The 27,943-nt window shown below is 37.5% G+C and overlaps 3 protein-coding genes across 7 annotated transcripts in view; 2 read left to right on the top strand and 1 right to left on the bottom strand.

Annotated features, from left to right (window-relative positions):
• Nucleotides 1–3,406, top strand: part of rhbdf2 (rhomboid 5 homolog 2) — a 52,222-nt gene extending 48,816 nt beyond the window's left edge. For both annotated transcript variants that reach the window (XM_005797542.2, XM_023334084.1), the window contains exon 18: nt 71–3,406. In XM_005797542.2, coding sequence (XP_005797599.1) covers nt 71–502 — 432 coding nt within the window. In that variant the 3' untranslated portion in view covers nt 503–3,406. The remainder of the gene's footprint in view (nt 1–70) is intronic.
• A 1,643-nt stretch (nt 3,407–5,049) lies between these two features.
• aanat (aralkylamine N-acetyltransferase) lies at nt 5,050–9,448 on the bottom strand. Its single transcript, XM_005797483.2, has 3 exons — nt 8,062–9,448; nt 7,017–7,171; nt 5,050–5,793 (listed from the first exon to the last, which is right to left on the bottom strand). Exons 1-3 carry the CDS (start codon nt 8,210–8,212, stop codon nt 5,488–5,490), a joined length of 612 nt encoding a protein of 203 aa, XP_005797540.1. The 5' UTR covers nt 8,213–9,448; the 3' UTR covers nt 5,050–5,487.
• Nucleotides 9,449–9,820: 372 nt separating this feature from the next.
• ube2o (ubiquitin conjugating enzyme E2 O) overlaps nt 9,821–27,943 on the top strand; it is a 50,349-nt gene continuing 32,226 nt past the window's right edge. For 3 of the 4 annotated variants that reach the window (XR_002752765.1, XM_023333667.1, XM_023333668.1), the window contains exon 1: nt 9,821–10,870. Coding sequence is in view for 3 of the 4 variants with exons in the window: in XM_023333667.1 (XP_023189435.1) it covers nt 10,289–10,870 (582 nt within the window). In the remaining variant the exon portion in view is untranslated. The remainder of the gene's footprint in view (nt 10,871–27,943) is intronic. The other variant, XM_023333669.1, reaches the window with a different exon arrangement.

Here is a 27,943-nt window from a genome sequence, read left to right as displayed (position 1 = left end):
GCCAGTCACCAATTAAAGCCTCTTGAGCTAAAACTGGACTGAACTTTTCATTTTTTCTCTCTCCCTCCAGGTGGGTCCAGCAGGCTCCCAGTTTGGACTCCTTGCCTGCCTCTTCGTCGAGCTTTTCCAAGGCTGGCAGATGCTGGAAAAGCCGTGGAAGGCCTTCCTCAAGCTCCTGGGTGTTGTGCTCTTCCTCTTCCTGTGTGGCCTCCTGCCGTGGATCGACAACATCGCCCACATCTTTGGCTTCATAGGCGGCATGTTGCTCTCCTTCGCCATCCTGCCCTACGTCACCTTCGGCACCTTCGACAAATACCGCAAGCGGATCCTGATCGTTGTGTCGCTGGTTTTCTACGTCGGGCTCTTCTCCTCCCTCGTGGTTTGGTTTTATGTTTACCCCATCAACCTCCACTGGCTGGAGCATCTCACCTGCCTCCCCTTCACAAGCAAGTTTTGTGAAAAGTATGACATAGACCACAACATCAACGACGTGGTGCACTGATCTTCAGGTCTACTCTCTGCTTTGAGACAGTTTGCTTCCAGGTCGTCTGTTTTGTTTTTTTGACAATCAATGAGTTTTTATCTGAAAACTGGAAGCTTCCCCTCTCACCAATCTGCTGACTCTCTGCGAACTCACTCCAGTCCTCAGGCAGGTCTGACATGATCCGATCCGGGTTTTTCATTTGTTCACAAGCAAATAACTCATCAGAATCAAGATAATACAGCTTGATGGAGGTTTGAGTCAACAGAGAAGATGGGAGCGTCTCTGGTCTGCAGCTGCCGTCCCTTTAAGTCTGCTTAGAGGAATGTTAAATTTATCTGGACTAACTTCTGGTTTCAACACTACAGAAGCAGTCAGTGGTTCTACTTTTCCTTTTATAAAGTAAAAATATGTTTAAAAGATTTTTTTTGCCCATTGTATGAATGCAGAGTGGAGAATGCTCCGAAGACATCCAAGGGTAAAGGGCTATTTCACGTTTTTCGGAAGGATTTCTGCATTTCTTTTTGAAACTCATTTTATTTTTAAACCATATGAAGATCAAAGCGTCAGTGGTGGCAGAATGCATTGATAAAATAGCCCAACAAACTGTTAAAATATTAATAAAAATCTGTCTCTGTGTTCAGTTAGTACTTCTTAGAGTTAAATAACGTTGAACATCTTTTCATATTCATGTAATTTGGTAATGATATACAGATAAAAATATCTTTGATTTGATTGATGAAGTCATATTTAAGCAACTATTGGAGGTTCTTTTTAGAAGTCTAAAAAACATAAATCTATCCATCTTGTTTTTTTTACATGTATTGGGGGATCCTTCATCCCTTTCTGGCATTTGTTTCTATTGTTTCAAAAAGGGTAAATTTACAGGTTTTCACCACTTTTACTACCTTAAATGTGGTACTGTTCTCTGCAAGAGTATTCAGCACTTTGTTCTACCACCCAACACTAAGTAGCACTTAATTCAAAACAAGGGGGAAAATGTGTAGTTTTAATGTTTTTTTTCTGCGTGTCATGCAGTTGTTTTTTAGTTCCCTTTACTCTGTGCCCACAAATTAAAAGCAATTTTTCTGTAGAGTTCAGTTAATTAAAAGGGGCAGTATTCTTTAAAATAAATCTTTTTTAAAATTTTACTTTACATCTTGTCATAATGTTACTGACCAGGAGAAAAGTACCGGTAGTGTTTATTTGATTTGTTTATTCCTTTAATCTCCTGGCAGCCATTCAGGGGTGAATAAAACTACTATGCCCTTTTCCCGACTGCTGGATCTGAAGAAGCTCACTAATTGAATGCAGACTTCATCGTCGTAAACCCTCCTAACAGTATGCTGCACGCATTACTCTAAGTATGCAGCTGGAATAGTTGGTCTGAAACCACTTCCTGCCTTAAACCAACAGAGACGCCTCACTAACCGTGGATTTATTAAAGGCAAACTGTGGCTCCCTTACCAAAGTTACTTCGCATGCTGCTTTTTTTATGCGTTCACAAACATTTTGGCCCCATAATCTGTCCTCAAACTCCTCATGATTATATTTATTTTAGGATTAAACTCTACATGGCTTTTTTTTGTCTAATCAAAATATTTTTGACCACTGAGGTAAGATGATTGGTCTGTTTCGCCTTCTTTACACTCCGTAACACAACGTTTTACTAAGTATTTTTAGTCTGGTTTACAGTACAAATATTTTAGCACACTTGAAATATAAAATTAACGCCAATATTGTGATATTTTGTGTATTTTAATGCTAAAAATTACTGGGGTTTTTTTTTCAGGTAACTGTATGGCTATGAGTGCATGGCAAAGCATTGATATCACCATAAACACAATATACTCTTCAAAAAAATCCTATTTTAAATGGTCTTTACGACGCCACTTACTTAAAGAAGTGTGATTTAAACTGTACATAGTAACTTTATTTAATTGTATTTTCAAATTTACTATTTATTGTTGCTCTAGTAAAATAACATTTCCGATAAGTTTTTTAACATCATTAATTAAAATCGATGGACAATAAATCAAATTTTTCCCTATAAGTGATTATCAATACGGTAAATTCCCAATCCTACTCACAAATACTTTGCAGGATGTATGAATTTGTTTCAAGTTGATTGTTTCTCAACATTAATGAAAAATTACTACCTATAAATGAAGTAATCTGCCACTACAGCTAGATATTTTAATTTATAATATTTCCGTACTGTGAGTTTCATCAATATTAAGGAATTATTTCTAACTGAAAAGTTACTTGTAAGTCAGTTCTGTCTCATTTCAAGTGTACTAAGATATTTTCCCTGAAGCAAGACTAAAGATCCTTGGTAGTATTTAGTGTTTTTCAGTGTATTTCCGTCGCAGCTTCCTGCCCTGCTCGATCCGTGTTGCTGTTTTATCGGCTCCCTGACAATGTGAGCAAGGTCTGGGTAAAACCCCTGACAAGTGAAACATTTCTAACAGCATCTGACTGTTTTTTTAAAGTATTTGGCTAAAAACGTGTCGGCCTGCAGCGGCTTGAAAAGCTGCAGTAATGTTGAGAAGGATTATGTGGGTTTAGTTAGATTACAGTAGTCGGTGAGACTGGCTCACTGATCAGCTGGTATTTATGAGAAAACGAGTCATAAACCTGGTTAAATAGGATTTTTTTTGTTGTTTAGGAAGCCTCCTTACTGTGCCTTTGGATATTTGAGCATGTCAGCCATGATGAATGCAAGCTGCAGTTTCTCTGCTGTTTTATGTCAGGACCAAATCATTTGTTGTTTTTTCTATTTATTTGAGGGGGAAAAGGGAATGTTTTGATTAAACCTAAGGTGATGGCCTTGATACTGTTCTGTTTTGCTTCACTTTTGATAAATCTGTAAAAAATGTTCATTTTAAAGAAGCCATGGTAAAATAAACACTTAGATATACTTGACTCAAGTTTTTTCTCATTACTTTTTCATTGCTATCTATTAGGGCTGAAACAATCGGATTAATCACGATAAACTGATGGAAATAACTGCCAATTTAATTATCGATTAACTAAAAAAATATATTTTAAAAAGTCTGGTAACTTTTGCTATTAATCGGTTAATCAAAAAATTACAATCAGCCTTACACTGTTTAGCTAAGTTTTTCCAATTTTTGCAGTCAGAATAAACAATAGATTACTAAAATAATTTCATTTACCATATCAACATAATCCAAATCTTTTACTGAAAATCAGCTTTCGTGGAGGTTCAGAACTGCTCAGATTTTACTATTTAAATCCACATTGTTGTGAAAAGTATTCCTCTTTTGCAGATGTTGTCTAATTTTGCTACACCTACATGTTTCACAATATCAAACTAATTTTTACAACTTAAATTTCCTGCAATCTTCACCCAAAACAGCATGCTAATGGAAGCTCTGATAAAAACTTTGACAAAATTTTCATATATAAACATTTTCACACAAGAAAACAAATTCAGAAAAGTCAGAAAATAAAGCTTTTATACTTTAAAAATCAAACTGTACAACAAAAACATTCAACCGCTGAGGTTTTAGGAGGCAAACTGGGTGACATCCTACAAGAAAAACTACAATTTCCTTCCATTTTATGGTTCTGTGATTATATAATTCTTGTTTACGAGAGTTGAGATCTGTTTTTATACACTGTGTTCACAGCTGATGGGTAAACAGATCGACAGGATGTTTGCTAACAGGAACACAGATGTGTTAAAGAAAAGCAAAATACAATCAGATCCATAATGACACATTGATAGCTGATATCACTCATCCATAATTACATTCATCATATAATTTAACTTCATTACTTTGGCAATGTATTTATGCTGTTACAATACTGATGTTACATTTTACAGCTCATCTGTTACAGATTTGTAAAATGCTTTAAAGTACATAATCTTTTATATCAGTTGTAATATTTCAGATAAAAGTTTAAAATAACTTTTGAGTTTAATCTGTGGGGAAAAGTAACAGTAAAATAGTTTTTAACCAACTCCACTACTGGCGGTTGGTTACAAGGAATGAGGCGTTTACTGTAAGGCTTTTTCCACGTCTTTTTCACAAGTGCCAGTAAATTTGTTCTCATCTATTAAAGTATAAACGTCTTAATGCTTCAAAAACCCAGCATTCAGCATTTATGTTTTAAGGTGTTTCAAGGTCTGAACTACAGATGGGCGATATAACTGAAAAACATGTCACAATATAACGGTTTTACATCTTCCTATCAATAATTGAATAGTTTTTGTTTTAAATATCTGAAATACTGCCAAACTGATGACGCGACCTTTCCTGTTTTATCCAGTTTTCACTCCATTCCATTTTTTTAAGCAGTTGTGAGGCACAAGTGGAGAAACCTTAAACTGTTACTGCTTGCTCCACAAGTTGTTGCTAGGTAACCAGAGTGAGTGAGTTGCTAGGCAACCAAAGAGTGAGTGAGTGAGTTGATTCTATCAACTTTGCCTAGCTAGCCGTTAGCGACTAAAACCTTTTCTCTGCCTACATCCCCCAGAATGCTGTGCAAAAACTCAATTGGATGTTTTATCCATTTCATCCATTGATGAAAAACTTGTATGATAGACAAGTTTTTATTGGGTTTTTTTACCGAGTTGTAGTTCGAACCATAACAAACCATTTAGAACAAGGAGTGGATGAAGGAAAAGGCAGCTTGCAGTTCGTTAAATGTCCAACATTTTCTTTCAGAACAAATGTTTAGTTTTTCAAAGTTTCATGAAGTTGCCGCTCCCACTCTTTGCTTCAATGGCAACTTCTCTCTCTTCAGCACAAATCTTGACGGTTTCCAGGCATAAACGACGTGTCCAACAGTTGCTGAAAGCTGGTGGGCAGCTCTTTGTTTTCAGCTTCACGAAGGCTCTCTTCTCACCGGCTGCTGAACATTTTTCACTCAGAGATTAGACAAATCCCTGCTCCACTCACATGCCTCCACTCCGCGAGGCTTAAGGAGTGTCAATGCATCCTGTTTTTGGAAACGTTAAACCGAAGTCCCGTCCTTCAGCATCCACTGTTGCGCCGCATAAAGGCGTGGCCCCTGACTGGGTAGAACATCTCGATGAAGTTGAGGGGTCCCACCGTGATCTCAGCGGGGCCCAAAGCCTTGAACCCTGACTTCTGGTAGAAGGGAACCAGAAAGTCCTCGCACATCAGGACAGCGCGTCGCACGTAGGGCAGACACCGGAGGTACTGCAGGTAGCGCCACATCAGAATAGAGCCCTTCCCCTGCTGCCTGAAGGTCCGGTGGACGGCGAGGACGTGGATATGGACCGTGGCTCCATGAGGCTTATGGAGAGTCAAAGCATCCTGGAGAACAGAGAGGCAACAGGAGACATGTAGGATTATGCAAGTAAGAGAGAGTCAGCCTCCTTCCAAACTGCCAACACGAGTAACCCTTCCACTAATTTTTAACTCTGTCTGCTTTGGTTACTACCAATGAAAATCAAAACATCTCCTTCTCCTGTCTTTTTATTTGTACTAATCAGCACAAGTATCACTATTAGGGCTGAAATATTGATCAGATTACTGGTGATGAATACATAGGTCCAACAGGCGAGGAACCGCCATCTTGGTAGGCAAGCTCAAAGCAAAGATGAACCATGGCTTCGACACCAACAAAAAGACCATATTGACACTCTTGACCAATGTGCAGGAGAAAGACATACCAACAAAATCTGTATTGTCTGGATCGACCCATATGAGACAGATAATGGAAACATTTCAAACAATGTGGACAAGCTACTTCTGATCTAAGGACATTGTTCACTAGTGAACACTCTTCATGTAAAACAAAGAGTGTTTACACCATGGAGAAGCGTCTGAAGTCTATGGACGTATACAATCAGTGTTTCAACGGTTTTGTAAGGGACGTACGAACTCTTCATGTGAATAACAAGGCTCCAGCAGCTAGCAGAGTCAGTACATGTAGGCTATAAGCCCATCTTAGCTAGCAGATAAAACCTACATTAGCTGAGTTAATTTTGCTAGTTCAGTATTAAGTACTACAATAAATATCACTGATATTTATCATAGTATGATACAGAGTCCGCAAAAATTTTAATAGTTGTAATATACTTACATTGTAATTTAGATAGGAATGAGGTGAAAAAAACTACCAAGAAAAAAATAAAGTCTAACCTACATATATTAAATAATTGCATTTTTGTTATGACATCACTTGGTTATCTTCTGTGATTTGTGTTTGTCTTTAATTTATCCAACTTAATTACATTTTCCTTTCGTTTTTTCTCTCACACTCCTTTGTTCTTTTTTGTTGTTTGTTCTCTTTGCTAATTTAATTGGATATTTTGTCGATCAAAACCATTGGTAGTAAATAATGGTTGTTTTGTATGAACAAATTGGTGAATAATATATTTTTTAAAAAGAATCAAAAATCTCTTTCAGTCTGTGTCTCCAGAAATATTTCAGTTAACAATCGCTATAAACGCCCTCCTCCCCCACGCATAAATCTGTTAGTCGTTTTCCCGGCCAGGCAGCCGCTCTAGGCGCTAAGCTAAGCTCCGTCTCACCATGGTTAGCCTCTCCTGGTCCCACAGAGAGCCGATGATGAACGCCACCAGCCGCCCCCCCTCGAACCAGCCGAGAGAAAGCTCGGGACACAGCGTGAGGAAGTGACGCACCTCGTCCAGGTGGAGCGGGCACTCTCCGGACACTGAGATGAAGGCTGTAGGTGGAAAAACAACAGAAGAGAATCTCGAGTGGGTTTTTATTGAACGTTAAAACTATTTCACCTCGAATGTGCCGTTCCTTAGCAACCACTTCCTCACGTGCCGTTCCTTGGCAACCACTCCCTTTAGGTTAAGAAGCTTAGCTTGCTAGCAAGCTTGACTCTAGCATTAGCGCTGTGGCTAAAGTTGGAGATAAAGCTAAAAAGTCTTGCTCCGACAACTCAGAAATTTTTTCAACCACAAATATTAGAATATTTCTTAACTTTTACTGAGCTTAGATGTTGGGATTAAGGTCCGAATGTCTGGTATTTTTATTTAAAAAGCTGCAGTATGTAACTTTGATAAAAATACCTTTACTGTCTTGACGGTTTATTATGAGAGAGACATTCTGTGAAAAATCAAGTGCCTTTACCTCCTCCCTGTGGTCCTACCGCGGAATTATACTGCTCAGAAACCAATCAGAGACAGGAAGGGGTTTTAGAATTGTCAATCAACTTTGTGTATATGCTGCTCACACCCTTCCTCTTTCTTTTTGCTATATTGAAGTTGCTTCCTCATAATGGAGCCCTGATATATATATATATATATATATATATATATATATATATATATATATATATATATATATATATATATATATATATATAATGGCCCTAATATGCCATTGTATGTCACAAATACATTTTGCAAGAGTAAAAGGTGTTACAATCAACCATGGTCCACTCCAAATTTAAATAACTAACATGTATTACTTCTAAGAATGCCTTTCTTGACTATATGCATGAAAACATATAGTTGGAGTGTGCGTAATTGTGATCTACTGGTTGAATTAGACAGCAACAGCAACCTTAGCGCTGAGACTCTCCAAGTAAAAAGCTCGTTTTACCTTCTCTCTCTATCTCGAACACGCTGATTGCGTCCTCCGGACTCAGGGAGCGGAACTCGCTGGCCGGCAGCGTGTGGCGGCGGCCCTGCGGCACCGGGGAGCGCACATGGTGCAGCGGCTTCATGAACGGCAGTGCGCCCAACACGGACATCCCTTCGGTCCTGTTTGTCTTCAGAAGCAGTCGGGTTAAAGACACTGATAATACCACTTATAACTGTTTTATTCGCGTTCACCCCTGAACAGCAGCTTCGCAGATAGTTTCCTCCAGGCGTTGCCGGACTTGTGCGTAAAGACTGAGCTGGACGTGGCGCGCCGGGAGTATTTATATCCGTGCGCAAGGGCGGTTGTTTCTAATCCCGGGGTGAGCTGGAAGCCCAAAGCCTCCTTTCCTGGCGAGCAGGTTGAACAATAAACATATTTACCCGGGGTCAGCGGGGCAACCGTGTGTTTAGAATGATCCTTGTCATGCGTCAGAGCTAGATTCCTGGATCATGAGTTGCAGTATCTAATTAAGCTTTTTTTTTATCTATTAAAGATGTGACCCTGGGTCACAGCAGGACAGCAGATATGTGCATTAATCCTTCAGAGGGATAAACTGTATTTTTCCAGTCAATTTTGTGACACAAACAGTCTGATTTCATCTCTGCTGGTCTTGCCTAATTGGCAGCTCTGAAGGACTTAATTACATGATCTTATTTTTCTGTAGGAGACTTTCAGTCAGCTGAATGTTGCTCCTTTAAGCTCAGTTTATGCTGCTTTATTTTCCAGTTCTGTAAGAGGATTACCGAATGTGTAGGAGTTTGTTTGTCACCTCATCAGCATTAAAAGCACTGATCTTTCTGGACAAACATTATTTATGTAAGATGTGGAAAATCCACAACATTACACTGGGGGCCAAGAGGACAAAAGGAAAGTAAAGTGTGTCAATATGCAAGTAAAGATCTAAAATAATAATAATTATGTATAAAAAAAGTATATTTCATCACTGTAGCTGATGTTAATGCTTCCCTATGCTCCTGGAAGTTTAATTATATTCTATCAAACACGTATTGTTGCTTCAAACTAAGAGATAATTTAGCCTTTTTTTAATGTAGAGTCCATTTTACTGCTACTTTTTAAATATCTTTTTCTCCAGGGAGACATCGTCAATTTGAATTGTTTACCGAACAATTTGAGAAATGTTGAAGTAGTCTCAAAACAAAAGTAGAAATTAGTTTTTGTTAATATTATTTCCGACAACGGCTATCTTTTGCTCACAAGCTGCTAAGGATTAATAAGCTCGAAAAGTGCTGTGGCAATCTCGTGTTGAATCCTTCTTTTAATCAAATGTTTGTATTATTATTCAAAATAATTCAAAGTTATTTTTGAATAATTGTAATAGTATTCAAAAATAAAATAGGTTTCTAAATTGTCTGAGCACATACATTCTTCTACATATTTTCAAGTATAATAAAATGTGTAAAAATATACAAAGTATACTGAGAAATTCAAAGGAGAAAAATGCAAGAAGCATTTAAAGGAATAAATACATCAAGTTGGTGCACTTGTTTTATTGCATGTTAAAGAATTTGAAATTATTTGTCAACATTTTGTATACAAGGAACTTGACTGCTGAGATAGATAGATAGATAGATAGATAGATAGATAGATAGATAGATAGATAGATAGATAGATAGATAGATAGATAGATAGATAGATAGATAGATAGATAGATAGATAGATAGATAGATAGATAGATAGATAGATAGATAGATAGATAGATAGATAGATAGGATTATCATCTCTGCTTGTTTTTATTTCCTGTCAAATAATGTTGTAAATCAACAAATTTGTGGACAAGTGGGGCCCAACAGTGCAATAAATTAAACCATCAAATGAATGTTTAGTGTATCAGCCTTAGTGCATTTATAACCTTTAAATTTTTTTTAAAATATTGAAATAATTATATGCAACTACCTTCCAATTTAAATCATTTAACCAGTGCTGTGTTTTATAAGTTTTTGATACGTAGAAACAATTATAGATTGCTTTATATATACATATATATTTCAATATTAAAAATATGATTTACTCTCCTGTAAATTTAGTGGGGAGTGTATGTTTTGGCGAGCTCTAAATTTCGCCTTAAAATAGCAGCGATGTAGAATAAAATGGCACACTTTCAAAATTATTGTTCTCAAACTTGTGTTTAAGGGCGCCTCTTAGTGGTGGCAAATGGTACTACGTGATGACGCTCCGAACCGCTACATATCACGTATCCCCTCCGCCGCTACGTAAACACGTGCACCTCACTGCTTCCAGTTTCAGCCCTTTCACTTCACCGTCATCCTCGCGCTACTTACATCACTCCTTGACAACAGCAGCGATGGCGGAGCCCGTAGCATCGGATGCGGCGACAGCAGCAACGGACGAAACGCACACGGCTGCATCCCCGACACCTGGCCTTTCTCCCGCACCGAGCCCGGGTTCGGAACCTCCATCCATGGCTCTGTCTCCCACGGCAGACGGCTCGCAGCGGCTGCTGTTTTCCCACGACCTGGTCTCCGGACGGTATCGCGGCTCAGTCCGGTACGGCATCGTTCGGATGATTCACGGGGAGGAGGATTTTAACTCGGATTCGGAACTCGACGATGGCGGAGGGAGAGGCGGCGGCGGTGGGGGCGGCGGCGGCGCAGGAGGCGGAGGACGAATCCCGTGTGGTTCGGATACTGAAAGTGCCGTGGACACCCCGAGTCGGCCTCTCGGTAGGGGGTTTGTCCGCGTGCAGTGGTACCCCGAAGGAGCCAAGCAGGACATCAGAGAGACAAAGGTACCACCGGCTTTTGTTTTAACTGCTTACACTGACAACGGGTGTCTGTCCCAGCCTGACTCCGATGCTGCTCAACGCTAGCCAGTTTGTTTGTGTTTTTTCTGGAGATAAATCTGCGCAGAAGTCAGTCAGGGATAAGGTCCCCCCCCCCTAATCTGCCTGGAACTACAAACCTAGCTCGCTAATTGGCTAGCATGTAAGCACACAAGCTAGCTAGCAGGCTAGCTGCCTATCTCTCAGCTAAACAGGGCTGTTCTATCTCACAGTTTTCTTTTTGCTAAGCTAAATGTATTCAGTAAACAGTCGACTTTGTGCAGGTGTCCATGTTTCAGCAGGTGTCCAGCTTGTAAAATCACACATATTGATTACTTCATCCTGATTCTGGAGTTCCTCAGCTGGGTGTGACCAGGCTGTGTAGCAAGAGATGAGCAGTTACTAATTAAACTAACTGTTGAAGATGCTAACTGGTTGAATGGACTGACAGTCCTGAAACACCATCACACAGACACACAGTCAACATCAGAATTAGTGTTGACATGAAAAAAAAAAAGCTTGTTAGCGGTGTACTGTTACGAAATGATTTGGTTGTTTACATATCTGTAGATTCCTGGGTAGCCAAGCATGACTATGGTCTCTGGATGAACCTGGAAAATAATGCACCAATCTATTAATCAGTTGATCTATGTCTTGATGTACTGGTTTATTGTCAAAGATGGATACAAAGTAGACGTATCAAATTCTGGTATTTTAAAGACTAAAATAAAATCAATAATACAAAATAAATAACATAATTACAAAATACTAAATTAATATTTAAATGTTAGAACAGGGTGAAGTACTTCCATTTACAATATATGATGTTTTTTGTATCCTCTTGACTTCCAAATGGATCAGCAAATATGAAATAACATAAAAACGTTTTTATGGAGTCTCATGTAGGTTTATGTCATTTTTAGTTAAAATGTGCTTGTTTCTCATTCAGTGGGTAAAGTATCTAGGAATTTCACTCATGAAAGTGAAGCTTCATAATGACATTACTCAAGTAAAAGTATGGTGTTGTAAAACTATTCCCAAAAATAATTTTTTTTCACTAAAGTTACCCAATTAAATGTAATTATTTACTACTTGTTCTAGTTCTGATTGTGTTGCCTGAGCAAATCTGTCGTCCATTACTTGAAAAGTAGTCTTGATTCAATATAAGATCGTTTTAAAGCCTCTGCTCAATTCCTGATTGACATGTTTTAGTTTTTTAGTGTTTTCCTTGTTGCTAATTAAGAAATGGGGAAGCGTTTGTTTTAGTTTGTGTGCAATCGCTAGGACTTCCCTTCACCAGTGGAAGAGTCAACAGGTTCAAAGAAAAATGAGTCTGGAAAGGCTGAACAGCGTGCTTTCTTTTTCTGGATGGCACCAGAAGAAGCCTGTTTAAACTCTCAGTTCTGTTTTTGCACTGTTGTGTTTTTTTTAATGAATGAGTAAAGTTCTGGTTGGTCATTCAGCCTGTCATAACAAAGGTTTACCAGTGTTACTCCAACAATACCATTCGGACACAATATGTCCTGTAAAGGTGACCATCGAAGCCTTTACTGTCCAGTTGTGAGCATCCAGAACTCACTTTTACTTTTTACACAACAACTTCCTGTTTGCTTTGACCCCACAAATCTCAAAGGTTCACAGAACGTTTGTGGCTTTGAACAAGTTTTATTTAGTTGGATTGAAGAGAAAAACATTTCTTTAATGCAAAGTTTGCTGGTCCACTATTTAGGCTGAACTTTAATAAACACAATACCCAGAATAGATATAAAAATCTTTAAAAAGCCTGTTGCTGTGTATCTCTAATGTGTAATTGCAGACTAATGGGTTGTCATTGTCAATTTGGTCTTCCAATAATTCACTGGGATTTATAGATAAAGCTAGTATTACAGAAGAGTTCCTCTATGGAGGCATGATTTCTGGATACTGAAGGAGAAACTGTGTTGCACGTTTGAGAAAGTTTGTGACATTATTTTGAGCTGTGCAGTTCTGCACAATTTTGCGCTGGACGGTCTGGTTTAACTTGAAGCTCTACAATTTGCTGAGCTGATAACTTGCAATAGAATAACAAGTTATTGCACAACATTTGCAGCACTTTAATTATATAAGAAATGTTTCTCAATTCATGTGTTTCAGTTTGTCTCTAGTCTTTTGTTTTGACTCTGTTACTTTAAAACTTGAGATACATTTTTTAGTTGTTGCGAATCCTGTGGGTGTGGCCACTGAAACTTTTACTAAATCATTAAGCATGAGGATTGTTTCCTGCTAATAACACCTCACTGCTAGCCTGCTTTAATTAGCTGATGTATGCATACCATACAACAGTCAGTTATGTAAGATGAGTTGGTGTGGTTAGAAATTAGGACACCTGAAAGGAGCACTAACTTAATAATGTTATGAAAGGATTTGCTGTTATTGTGCTGGATGATCGTTCACATCACTTGGGATTTAAGCTGCAGTGGAGGGAAAAGAAAAGCTTTTCACAGAGAAATTCTCTGCTCATTTAGATATCTTAGTGATAACTTTAACAAAGAAAATCTGTTTACATCAGGTTATAGTGACATTTTATGGTGCGATTATAATATGTACTGTGTCTCTGAAATTCTTATATTTATTTTCAGTAACACGTTAAAATAGGAAATGCCTCCTTTTCATATGGAGACATAACTTGTTATAACATCTATGCCATTTTATTGTTGATGATTTTGCAACGAGACGGTTGGTGCAGGTTGCTCACATGTCAGTTCACTGAATGGCTGGACCATATGGATTAAAAATAAATTTGATTTCTGATTTTAATAGCGTTTTTCTTGTTTTTTGAAAATAAATTGCAAATATTTGCAAACACAGGGTTTTGTTTAAAAATTGTGACTTAACCTGAATTCAAAGTCCAAATAAGTAGAAGCTGTAGAAAATGTTTGTCAAATGAGAAGGCAACTCTGGCATCACTTTGGTGTCTGAAATATGGAAACCCAAGAAGTGCATTGGTGAAAAAAAATCCAGATTTTCCAAAAGTTAAGTCTTCAAAAACAGAACATTTGACCAGTCGGTCCATTTCCCAGTCCAAAGTCACTACTTTGCTCTGCTTGTGTAGATGGTTGTGAGTTCAGGTGAGTTGAGACCAAAGCAGAATCTCCTGTGTGGCAGCAGCAGCTTTTCTATGGGTGGAGCAGGTGGAGGGAGGAGGAGGCGAGTGTGGTAATGAAGATAACAGGAAGGTCGCAGTGGGTGCTGCTGACAGAAATGGGCTGAAAGGGAACGTAATTGTGGTTGAGAAATATGGGTGGGACAAATGGGAGAGGGAACAACTTGGACTTCATTACTCATACTGTAGTAGATGCAACCAACATCTCTAAACTGTCTGGAGAAATGTAATGTAATAGAATAAAAAAAAAAAATCCTGACTGACAGGCTGTGTTTGGTACCAGATGGCTGTTATGGTAATGTGCTTTTGCCTTTTGAAATGGTATCATCCCACCCTCTGTTCTCTGACTCATTTAAAATTCTCATCAGTTTGTTGGTTTTAACCAAATCCTGGACCTACTCCTATTTTATTGTATTCTGTTACAACTTTCTTTAAATTAGCAAAACTATGACGGCGCATTAGGGCTATCTACAACGAGATAGAAAAAACAAAGGAGTAAATTTCCACCAAAAAACAAAGAATTTTCGAGATTAAGCTCAAATTTTCCAGAGGAAAAGAAAGTTGAATTTCTGAATTTCCAAAGTCATTAATTTGCTGGAAAAACTTAGAAAGTTTCTAGAAAAAACGTGGAAATTTCTGAGTTTAAAAAGTCGAACATTTGCTTGAAAAAACTAAGAAATTTTGAGAAATTTTTTAGAAAATATTTGGAAATTTCTAAGTTTCAAAAATCAAAAATGTTCAGCTTTTGTAACTCCAAAAAGTCTTTTTAAAATCTTTGCCTTTCATAAGACTTTATAGTTGGTGTTCAGGTATTAATCTTCCAATCTTTCAATAACACGATTATGAAGAGATATTCTAAAATTTCCTTTCGACTTTAAACATATTTTAACTCAAAAACACGACGGGTCGCTATATGAAAGGCTGTCGTCCAGCCAAAGACCGGGTTTAGCAAGTTTTCTGGGGGAAACCTTGTAGTAGAATAAACTAGTGCATGGAGGACAAACAAAAGTCTTCTTTTGACTTTGTTGCACCAGTTTTGTCTTGTCCCGCATTACACAGAAGCGCTGCGCCCTCCGTCTGCTGTAGTCGTGTCCTTGTCATCAGACACTGAGTCGGGATGACGCAGGATTTGTTGGAGATGAGGAAGTTGTTCACAAGGTGAAGAAGTGACCCACAGGAGTTGAAAGACGTCTTCTTTGAGACGCCGTGTTGTTTTAGATTTAGCACTTTGTGTGAAGTACAAACTTCTGAGTTTAATACTTTATAGATATTATCTTGTTTTTCTAGAAAGCAAGTAAGACCCATTTTTTTAAGGATTATCACTTAATAAAATAATACAAGTTACTGGTGGAGCATGTTGACTGGAGTCAAACATAAGAGTAGAAAGAAGCATTTTAAATAATAGGCTTTCTGATGAAGAAAATGATTGGTTAAAACATGTAAACATGCATAACTCAATATAAACATGTAGGTGTGGATGCCTATAAGAATGTATGGATACTTTTCTGAGCACCAGTTTGAGGCGACAGAGCAGTCAGCTGTGACTCAGCTTTTTAAAAAATTCAACAAACCTGTCTGGAAGAGCTTTCAGCTGATGGGATGCTATGGCTGGATTATCTACACATGTACCAGAGAGAATGAGAAACATGTTCAGAGCAGCATCCAGACACTCTTAATTAACAGTGGAATGCGTCAATCGGGTATCTATTTATTCAGGACAGGAACTAGTTATGTCATCATATGGACTAGCAAACGATTGGGATTTCCGTGACTCATTGTTTTGTTTAAAACTCACTGAGACTTGAGTGCCTTTACTCTGCTAACATGTTTGACCAGATCCCATTATTTGGATAAATTATCCAGAATAGAAATAAACAGAAGTTTACCATAATGTTCACCTGGATTTCTGGTAACCGAATCCTCCTGTTACACCACTAGTCAGGTTAGAAAGCTTGAAAGTTTGTGTTGCACATCTTTTTATTTGTGAACTGAAACCATGAGAGATGACCGTCATTAGCCGTTACAAATGTGTGCAAAACTTTGTCAGTATTCTACTAATGTTGTAAAAAATAAATTTTTCAATTGCAGTGTCTCCATTAAATGCAGTTAAAATCACGTGAATAATGCGATATGTCATTAAAAACCATGTTGCACGATCATTCTCCATCCGCTTCCTGTCTTCGTCTTCTTCTTTTCCGTCAGTAGTAACATCTGTTTGTTGATCAAGTTACTCATGTGATGCAAAGTGTTTTCATAGCAGTTTTGCAAAATACACTAATTTTAAAATGGCCAACAAACAACCTCATCCTAGCTCAAAAACGTTTTATTAAAAAATTACTGTTTTTTTTTATTGATGTGTTTTCATTAAACACATTTATTTTCATAATTCCAATTGGCATAATTATATAGTCAATGGAAACGCAGCTGCTGTTGGTGTTAAACTGTATTATCTGTTATAAATAAGGGATGAATTTGAATCATAAACACAGTCAAAAGTCCTTTAAAGGTCAAGTCATCTTTTTTTTGCCTATAACGCTGCTAGGTTATGATCTGTAATCTGTACTGTTTTGCCATTTGGACTATATGCAACACTTTTTCCTTTCCTTTTTTAATAACATTTACTTAAACATGGATATACACTGTTATGAACAGCTGTGTGTGTAATGTTGACCACATTCAAAATCAAAATATCCATTTATGTTTAGAGAAAACTAGGATTCAGGATTTTATATGGATGAATGTCTTTTTTCGCCCACTTTGTTCCCTTTTGTTAACATGAACTTCAACTTAAGTGCGGCCTGCAGCGCTGTAGATATTTATTGACCCTTTGAGTCCTGGATGAGTCGGCGTAATTATGGTAGGCCTGGACTTTCCTCAGAAGGTTCACCACTCTTCCATGTTTTCTGTATTTGTGGATAATTTGGTCCTCCACAAACACAGAAAGCGTAGTAATGGCTTCGTTACCTTTTTCCACACATAAAACTGACAATGATTTTGTTTCCCATGTCTTCTTGAAATTTTTTAATTGGGGTATGATGTGATTCTTTGTGACAGTTTCAGCCTACTGCATGTTGTCAAACAGCAGGGTTTCCCCCAGTGTATTATAAGCCTGGCGGGCCACCAGGCTTTACACCAGGCTAAGCATTGTCTTTTTAAAATGTTTGCATTTTTTAAGACTTTATAGTTGGTGTTCAGGTGTTAATATTCCAGTCTTTCAATAACACATGATTATCATGTGATATTTTAAAATTTTGTGTCAACTTTAAAAAATTTTTAACCCAAAAACACGACGGGCCGCTGGAAGAATGACTGCCCTAGCGCCCCAGCAGGCTTAGCAAGTTTTCTTTAGTAAACCTTGAACAGGTTCTATGTAAGTGATTATTCCACAGAGTAGGCAGTAATTAAGCATTAGTGGTTCAGATAGCTGTCACCAAATAAATGAAATATTTATTTAAAACTACTTTTTGTAGAAATTTGGAATGGTGAAGTATTTATTCCTAACAGTGTTTATTTATTGTGTTCATATTTTCATTTTTGCTGTTACAGAGAATAGTATCATCACCCACTGTAATCACATCACAGATACAATCACCCTACACCACTGTGACGTTTCATCCATCTCAAGCTTTTATTACATCCATATCCATCAAACATAGAGCGTCACTCTGGCTCATTGTTTGAATAATGTGTGCATTGTTGTGAAAAATACAACTTACATGCATGTTTACATTCTAAGAAATGTGTAGATTTATGTCTCTGAATGCTGTGAAGAACGACTTCAGTGTCATAAAACCTTATGTAATATGACAGAATGAGCAAATTCTCTGTGTTAATGAATTTCGTCTGTTTGTCGCCTATATAAAGTACACTTCTGGTTTATGATTGATCTCATAACACTTATTTTATGTCCTGAGTTGAAGTTTTTGTTTTCAAATGCAGGGTTTCCCCAGAAATGTAGCTAAATAAAACATGAAACACATATAGCGGTGCTCTAAATAAAACTAGTATTTCTGTAGGTTTTGTATGTAGTATCATTTTTTAAATAGATAATTGTCTGATAAAGATTGCTAATGTTTTACTATATAGAGGTCTGTAAAAAAAATCACTGAAAACCTCCTGGTTATGCCACCAAATATTGATTTCTGAACTCTTAAAACATTAGTGTTGTTTCTAAATAAATATGAACTTATTTTCTTTGGATTATTTGATTTCTGAAAGCACTGCATCTTTTTCATTATTTTAACCATTTCTCATTTTCTGCAAATAAGTTCAAATTGATTATTCAGACCACCAATTATTTCAGCACCAATTATTATTATTGTTGAAAAATTATCATACAGGAAGGGTTGAGCTTTTCACATTCTGATGTTCAAAGGATTTTATTTAAGCTCCAGATGCATCAGCCTACATACACTAAAGGAATGTTATGTTGCATTTTAGGCAAAAATAAAAAAATGTAAAAATCGGAATTGAATTTCTTATTTGTATCTTTTAATGCATTTCTAATATTGTGTATTCAAATGGAAAATGTGCAGATTGCACCAATTTTTTTGTCAGAATAATTGATAGATTAATTGGTTATTAAAATAATCATTAATTGCAGGCTTACATGACAATGAGTTCTCTGTACTCCAGAGCAACATCAGATTCACATTCACATTGTGATTTGGACCAAAATCTCTCAGGAATGTTTCTGACACATTGTTGAATCAAATATATAGAATTAAAGCAGCTTTGAAGGAGCAATGGGTTCCAAACCCAAAGCAGTACAAGGTGCATATTAAAGTGGTTGGTGAGTGTAGCTGCAGCTATAATGACACATTCACAATTGGGTCCAATAATACAGTAACAGCTCATACTTAGTTCACCAGATATAATTACATTCCGACAGTAAACGGATAGCGCTTTGAGAAACCAACTTCTCTGCTGCTGTGCTTTATTATTGTGAGATCCCATATTGTTGTATAATCGAGTTGTGAGTTCCAGTAAAAATGTGATTTTTTTGAACAGATCTTCTTCTGCCTTGTTACATGGGATAAATCAAAGCCCTCCGGTAAACTCAGCCCGTTTGAGCCACTACAGAGGGATGTAGGCAACTCCTATTTTCTATAAATCTGAATTGAAGTCACTAAATATGTTGCAATAAATCAATTAATCCACAATTAATTGATTTAATAATTTCCACTTGCATGATTTACCATTTGTTTCCTCTTTCTATCAAAAACTGGATGATAAAAATCTTCAGTTTGGTGTTTTGGTTTCAACTAGCCCATTTTTTGAAGGACAATTTTGTTTACAAGGTCTAAATAATAAATGTTATTTGTTGTTTTGTTTATTTATTTTGCGTATTTAAAATGTTTTCAAGTTCCAGTGTTAAATGTTTATTAAAATTGAAAGTTTATTGATTTTTGAGAATATGATTGCATTGTTATGCAGTTACCATTATGTTACTTGAAAATGATCTCAAACGACAATATTATTGTTTATCGCAATAACTTCAGGACAATTTATCATCAATCAACATTTAGCTTATTGTAACAGGACAAGCAGGTCTGTCACAATAAGCAATAAATCAATTGATTGCATGATAAATTTAAATGAGCTCAATGATTTCTATTTGCATGATTTATTGTTTTTCTCTTTCTACCAAAAACTGGATGATAAAAGTCTTCAGTCTTGTGTTTTGATCTCAAGTAGCCTTTATTTTAAAGGACAATTTTGTTTACAGATTTCATAATTCGTTTTACTCGTTGTTTTATTTATTTTAGATATTTTAAATGTCTTCCAGTTCCAGTGTAATTAGAATTCAAAGTTTATCTGTCTTTGAGAATATGTTCATGCATTATTAATCCATTACCATTATATTATTTGAAAATTGTCTCAAAACAGCAATATTATAGTTTATAGCAATAACTTCTGGGCCAGTTTATCGTCCAGTAAAATTTATCGTGACGTCACTCCATTACAATGTCACAGTTAAACAATTTTATCCTCCTGCTTTCTTTTCCCCAGAATCTTCCCTCGTCTTCCTCCTCTCTACGCCTTCTGTTGCGTCTCCATTTTACCCTGCTTCTTTATTTATTACCTTCCCCACTCAGCTCTTCTCCCTAACCCATTGCCCTCCCTCCCAGCCCATATTCAGCACCTTCCTCACCTCTCAGCGCTCCAGCAGGCCAGCGCTGATGTAATGTGCTGCTGACTGGCCAGTTGTCCAGCTCCTTCGATAATAGATCCTCCTCCCGCTGCTCACACCACACCGGCACACATAGAGGGAAATTATTATAGATTCTGCAATGACTTGCCCTCATTCCTGTTTCTCTCCGTCCTCCATCGTCTCATCCTCCCTTTTCTTCCTCTGCAGTATTGGTCCTGCCCATTTGGGAGACGGTGCACTCTCTGTCTACCCAGTCGCACCCCTCCCAAACCTTTCTTACTGTCACTACCATCTACTGCACTCTTGTCTATTTCTGGCTCTTGCTTTTCTTGTTTCTCCGCTCTCCATCTTCCTCCTGGGATCTGTCTTGATCTCCTACTTGTTGGACAGGCAGCTGCCTCTTCTTTACTTTCTTCTGTGCTTTTCTCTGACCCCTCCCTTGCACCATGTCGCCATCTTCTCTTTCCATCTTCATGATTCTTTCTTGACTGTACCTTTTTGCTAAGCAGAAGGTAAAGCCTTCAACAATTATTCTGACAATTTGTTGGATTAAAGAAATTGGCACATTCTGGAAAATCTTCATTTAAGCCTCTTTTATACAATATTAGAAATACATTTACAAAAAAGTGTTTGTGACAGAGAGTGGGGTTATAATTTAAGAGGAGAAGGAAATTAAAAAAAATGTATTGGAACAATCAAATAGAGTTTTTGTTTATTGGTGTGTGGTGTAGATTGAGTAAAAAAAAGTATAAATATAAATTTGCTTAAAAGCTGTTTAAAAAGGAGCTAATTGGGAAATATGGGTGCCTCAAAGACCAAAAGTGCTACTGCTGATATTAAAAATGTATAAATAATTGTACATTTAAGGATGAGAATGTGAGATTTAAGTGTTTCCACAATGTGGAAAGAATTTAAGTTTATCTGGTATTTGGAGATTTAAATGTTTGTAGGTTGATAAGAATTTGCCTGTTTGAAATGAACATTAAAAGATGGAAACAAATTAATTTAATTTCTTTTTTAAATAAGAAAATAAACAGAAATGTAATAACATAGCATTCCTTTAGGGTTAGTAGGCTGACAGGAAAGGGGGAAGGAGAGGGGGGAAGACATGCGGTAAACGTCGTCGAAGCCGCGACAGCCGCGTCGAGGCCACGTTGCCTCTGAATGTGTACCCCTCCGCCACCACGGCACGCCCAGACTATTTTTAAGTAATAAAATGGTAATTGCATAATAAAGCAAGAACATATTCTCTAAGATCAATAGACTTTAAATTCTAATGAACATTTAAGACTTGAACATAAACATTGGGAGAAATATCCATAATAAATGAACGCAATAAAAGAAACGAAAAAAGAAAATGAATTTTTTGTTTAAGTCTGTAAACAAAATTGTCCTTCAAAAAAAGGGCTGGTTGAGACTAAAGCACCAGACTGAAGGCTTTTATCATCCAGCTTTTTGGTAGAAATGGAAAAAAGAAAAGAATATTGCTAAATCATGCAAATGGAAATTATCATGCAATTAATTAAATTAGGACTTGTTGGGACAGGCCTTGATTCTTTATAGGAAAGGATGCATCTGGAGCCAAAAACATTACTTTTAGCAGCAACATGTGAAAAGCTCAGACCTTTCTGCTTCACTTGGCATCAATACAGTGTTTGACTGATCTGTTGCTTTTTTTTTTAATTAACCGATTAATAATTGGACAGAAAAAGGTGCTTGGGAGATTTTATTTTTACAGAATTTGAACAGAGTGGACTTGACGAGTTCTTGGTAGAACATCTTTACAGATAAAGAAGGTTTCTCATTTTAAATCTGTATTTTTTGTACGGTTTTGTGTTAATTACAGATCTGAGTGTGTTGTTACTTCAACAAATTGCCTTTTTTTAAAGTCTTTATACACAGTTAATAATTAGTTGATTACTAAATTAGTTGACAATTATCTCAATAATTCATTAATCACGATTAAACAAATTGATCATTAATCCACCTTATTTTTTGTATCATTCTTTTTTCTGTCGCCTATTGTGGTACATTTTTCCTATTTTTGATGCGAGTTTTTCTATTGGTTCATATTACACAGTCAGGAGATTGCTCAGTAATAGACAGTCTGTGCCATTAGTCCTCTCGTCATTTCCCTTTGGACTTTCTGGATAAAAGGCCTTGTGCCTGCTCTCTCTTTAATAGAGCTTTGCATCCTTCCTGTGTGGTCCAATCAATAGGCTTCAGTCAGACTGCAGGAGGCTGAGAGGCATTCCTCTGAGATTTATGATTCACATTTATGGACACATAAACACAGGCAGAAATAATTTGGCTTTGATTGGAATTGGGTGACAAAGCAGCAAGGGGGACGATGTTTGTTCTGTTGTAAAAAACCAAAAACCCTTTTCAGAAAAACATTCATTTCAAGGCTTGAGGTGTAAATGTGTCAGGACCAGAGGAGGACAGAAAGCAGTTTGTGAGTAAATATGAAATAGGGAGAGCTAAACCTACCGTAATTAGGAATAAATCAGTTAATCACATAAATTAAAATGAGCTCAGTTTTTTCCATTTGCATGCTTACTTGTTTTCCTCCTGTCTCAGGGGTGTCCAAACTTTTAGTCACGTGGTCCAAAATCATAAGGTCAAAATTAAAGTTGATAAAGTTACCAGATTTGTTTATTTCTTTTTATAGGAAAGGGTAGAAAATAATATAGTTTTCAAATTCTTTTGGGCTTGGTTGAACAGATTTATTCTCTGTTATAAAAACAAGATTTGGGTCACTTTCTTTCAAAATCCTTGCTATATTTAGCCGAGTTTAATAACTCAACTTAAAAAAAAAAATCAGTCAGCTTCTCAGTATTATCCAATTATTAGTCACTAAATCCAGAAATTAATCAAATTAATTTCATCATATTGATGTTAAGTCGAGCACAAAGAGCTGAGCTTTTCACGTTAATGTTAGAAGTATTTCTTTTTTTCTGCAGATACGTCCTTCGCTACAAATAAGCAAACAAGCACTCAATCATGTTACTGCATTATTTGCATCTTTTCATATATTTCTAATATTGTATAAAAAAATATTCACAAAATGTGTTATTTTTTTATCCAATTAATCATCAGAACAAGTGATAACTAAAATAATAATTAGTTGCAGCCCTATTATTGTGCCAGATCTATCTATATCTAGATTTCAAGAGTAAATCCTGCTCTTATTTTCCTGCTTCACTCTCAGCGGTTTGATTGCAGCGGTGCTTGGTCAGTTGGTCTGTTATTGACCGAAGCTGAAAGAGGAGACTTCTTTTCGGCCTTACTGCATTGTAGGGAATCGTAAAGAAACACCGAGCTGCTCCTGATTCCCGTTTAGTCCATCAGCTCATCTCTCTCTTGCTGTTGTCCGAGTCAGCATTTTCCAGCACACATCATAGTGCAACGAGGGGAAATTAAACTGTCCAAACACATGAATGCTAACACGTTTTAAGCATCTCTGCCGTCCAGCATTAGCTGATGTTCTCCCGGTTCAGCATGGAGCTGAATCAATGGGCTGTTAGAGCTGAGAAACTTGATGCTAGTCATAGTACATCTATAATTAGTGACAATCAACAACTGTTCAGTTCCCTGTTTTGGTCTGATCAAGCCAGCTTTGACTATCCTGAAGTTCAGAGTTATTTATTTATTTTTCACAATGAAGAAGTAAAAGTTTAAACCACACAGACAATAAGGGTGCATTCATACCAGCTGTTTTAATCAAACTGGTTCATTTGCCTTGAAGGTCCGGTTTGTTTGGGGAAGTGTGAATGCACAATTGGACTCTGATGCGAACCAAAACAGCAAACTCTGGTCTACCTACAAACCAAAGCCTCGGTTTGGTTAAAATGAACTCTAGCAAGGTTTGCAACATGTAAATGCAAAGTGGACTGGAGACCACTCCAAAAGCAGGAAATGGACTACACCATGGGGTATTCTGGGAAAAAACAAACAAAACAAATGTGTGAGTCTAGCGCTAGAGGGAGAAATGCCTCATAGTCGTCTGCCAAAGACCAAAGAGAAATCCTGCAACCGTTAAAATCTGACACCACTCTTAGATTGCATTTAGTGAAGAAGGAAGTTGTGCTAAGTGTCTTCTTCAGAGGTTTCCTTGAGTAGGTCTTTGTGTAGCGCCCCCACAGTTGAGGAGGTGAACAGGTTTTTCATAGGGTTTATTTTGTTTGACACAATGCAGTGTGAAAGCGAACCGCAGCAACTGAAAAGGCAACAAATGTTGCAATTTTGCTCCCCATGAAAACTGAAAATGTGTGGGCGTGGAGGAGATGAAAGTAGTTATTGAATTTTTATTACATTTTGAAAACTATATATAGATCTTGACTTTCTCACCAATGATCCAGTATCCAGTGTCTGTTTGCTGTGTGGTGGCTTGTTCAGTACAAACCTCTCACTCCCAATCCAAATCGAGTTTTTCAACACCCTGAAACTTTTGAGCTGAAGTGCATCTGCATGTTAGGTCAATTTGTCCAAATGGGTCTGTGCTCTTATGTCTCCTGTGGTTCTGTGTTGGTCCTGTGATGAACAGGAAGCCTGCCCACCCCCCTGCCTGTTTGCTGCTTCCCAGACTTCCCTCTCCCCAGCCACTTCTTCTAGCTCCTCCGGGGGAATCCCGAGGCGTTCCCAGGCCAGCCGAGAAATATTTATTTTATCTACTTATAAACTACTGTAAGAAAATGTAATTTTTTACATTACTAAATGATATCTACCAGCAGAAGAGTATTAACGGTGTATTCACACGAGCCCTGCTTTGTCCGTTTTAATCAAACTCTAGTTTGTCTAGAAAGTCCGATTCGTTTGGGGATTGCTGAATCGAACTCTGATATGGACCAGAAAAAGTGAACTCTGGTCCACCTACAAACCTCGGTCTAAGTTTGGTTGCAGTGAACTCTGGTGCGGTTTGAGTGCAATGTAAATGCAAGTGGATCGGAGACTGCCCCAAAAGCAGGAAGCAGAATATAGTTCAGGGCCTTTTGGGTAAATACAAACAAAACAAACATAGGAGTCTAGATCTAGCGGCAGAAATTACTTGTGGTCTTTTGCCCAAGAGAAACCATTACATTTTTGATAACCTTTAGTACACAAGGAACTTGCGCTCATTGCCTTCTTTAAAGGTTTTTATTTTGTTTTTGGTCTCTAGTTCTTAGTGTAGTGCCCCCACAGGCGAAGAGGTGAACAGGTTTTCCAAAATATTTAGTTGGTTTGACACAATGCAGAGTGAACTGCACCAGCTGAAAATGTAACAAATGTCACAGTTTTGAGTCTACCAGACTATTTTGGTTTGATATGGGGTTATAATTGGTCATATTTTATAGCTCAACTAGACAGTTGGTAAAGTCTTCAGATTACAAAAAAAATTATTTAATACATGGGAATTGAGCTTGTATGTTTTTACATACGTTTAAAGTTTTTTGTATTCTATTAAGAGTGCAAAAGGGAATATTTATATGCACCACAAAGCAGACATGCATGGATGTGAATTTGCAAATATTAACTCAGAAGAGGGTACGTTGTGTGTGTGTGTGTGTGTGTGTGTGTGTGTGTGTGTGTGTGTGTGTGTGTGTGTGTGTGTGTGTGTGTGTGTGTGTGTGTGTGTGTGTGTGTGTGTGTGTGTGTGTGTGTGTGTGTGTGTGTCGGTGGTTTTCCTAACCCTGTCTACCCCATGTTGGAGCAGCTTTTTGATCCTGGACAAACTCTTGCCAGGATGAAATATCTGTTCTGTTCTGGAGGAACAGATAAGAGAGACTGCAGTGTCAGACTGGGACTCTCTATCAGCAGATGACTAATCTTAAACGACCTGGATCAGTATCCAGGTCCATATTAAAATATCCTAAGTGGGACATACCTAGTAGAAAAACACACCGAGGATGGTAAATGTGTGTGCAGCGCAATATAGCTTCTTCCCTTTAAAATACTGACTTAGTCTGTGCTGCTTTTTACTTCCATGGTTCAGATTTCTTCATGTTCTGGAGATGAGAGTGAATGACAAGTGAGCCATGAGTGGAAGAACCGCCTGAGCCAACAGGCGTGGCCTCAAGCTGCAGTTTGCTGCAGTCTCTTTCTCCTTCCCCATTGTGCTGCACCTGAATAACGACTCATGTAAATTAGATTGGGAAGACAAAGACAAATCCTGGTCTCAGTTCTTGTAATCAGTCTGGTTCCTTCTACGTTATCAGCTTGGTTGGAAAAGCAGATGTGCAAGTTTTCATCTAAAACCAAATGCCAAACACTCTCCTGCTTTTACATGTCAGAGGCCACCACATCATGGCTGCCCACCTTCTTCTTCATCAAGGCACAGCTAAAACAGTTGTTTCATTATTATACAGTAATTGGTTTCAGGTGAACCTTTGGTGACAAACGGCTAAAGTGCACTTTATCATCCTCTCCTTGACATGGACAGCCAAACTCTCTTTATCCTTCGTTTTTCTTTTTGGGTTTCTCAGTTTTAGTAACCCCAGTTACTAAAACGTTTGATATTGTGTGAGTGCCATCTTTATGACAAGCATCTGATAGATATTGATGATTAACTTTATTTGTAATTAATTTTGTTTAAAAATGTTTTAGAGACATAGTAATGTTAAACATGACTTTTTGAGTTATTAAAGGATATTCCGGCTAAAAAAAATCTATTTACTTTTTAAATATAGAAGCCCAGTGTGACATGGTGTTCGTTTTACCCTTAATACCCCTCTAATTGGTTGTTCAGTGCCATGTGATGACTCCTTTCCATGAAGCGCATGCTCCTATATTACATGAGTGTAGGAAGTTCCCATAAAAATTATCCTTTGTCTATGTTTACACATCAGACAAATGCGACCCAAAGTCAGTTTTTTCTTTTTCTGTATATATTTTGTCCATATTCAACTTTTTCACGGGAGTTGGAACGGCCCAATTCTGATCTATTCACCCGTCGTAAATCAGATTTGTGCCGCTTAAATATATGAATGGACAAGATGATTGACCAATGTTTCATTCCAATCGTTATCGATAATTATTGATTTGCTTTTAATATCTGAAATACTCCCAAACTAGTCAGTGAGCTTTGCTGATTTATCCAGTTTTCCACTCCGCTTTGTTGTCTTTTATTTTTAAGTAGTTATGAGGCTTGGCGGCGAAATCTGAAACTGCTGCTGCGCAAGTTACTCAACAGGTTGTTGCTAGGTAACTAAAGAATGAATGAGTTGCTAGGTAACCAAAGAGCAAGCGAGTGAGTTAGTTGTGAGAGTTCAGTGAAATGAATGAATACTCTGTCAGATGTATTATGTATTGATACTGATCACATGTCTGTCACAAGTTATATTGTTATTGATTTATTATCCAGTCCTGTATGTGATGCAAAATCAGTTACATGTCCAATTGTTTTCAAAGTATCTGCACTCAGAACAGAACCAGGTAACCAGGTCGTGTCACATTTTATCCGACTTTTACATCGTTAACGTGAGACATGCATCATAATTCTGCACCAGAAGAAGTCAGACACAGTTATTCTCGACATAAACAATGGCTGAAATCTATCATTTCTCTACAGAGGTAGCAGTTAATTCTCTATGAAACGCTATCACTAGTTGTGCTTTCTTTCTTTTGTGTCTTCTTTTGTCTTATTATGAACTTTGTCTTATTACGACAATACTGTCGGCTTCCATAGGTGGCGGCGGCCATTATTACTTCCATAAAAGGTGCACTGCTGTTTTCCACTTTTGGTCTGGACCAAAGCAGAGGACCGAAG

The sequence above is a fragment of the Xiphophorus maculatus genome, chromosome 5, assembly GCF_002775205.1.
Source record: "Xiphophorus maculatus strain JP 163 A chromosome 5, X_maculatus-5.0-male, whole genome shotgun sequence".
NCBI classification, from domain to species: Eukaryota; Metazoa; Chordata; class Actinopteri; order Cyprinodontiformes; family Poeciliidae; genus Xiphophorus; species Xiphophorus maculatus.
This window is presented reverse-complemented; position numbering and strand designations above follow the sequence as displayed.

What these genes read in the sequence shown, in the direction of transcription:
- aanat (XM_005797483.2), bottom strand. Translation starts at nt 8,212, where the DNA reads ATGTCCGTGTTGGGCGCACTGCCGTTCATGAAGCCGCTGCACCATGTG. An exon ending in GTTCGAGATAGAGAGAGAAG is followed by an intron (nt 7,172 to 8,061) that starts GTAAAACGAGCT and finishes TTCCACCTACAG; the next exon opens with CCTTCATCTCAGTGTCCGGA. An exon ending in ACCAGGAGAGGCTAACCATG is followed by an intron (nt 5,794 to 7,016) that starts GTGAGACGGAGC and finishes TCTGTTCTCCAG; the next exon opens with GATGCTTTGACTCTCCATAA.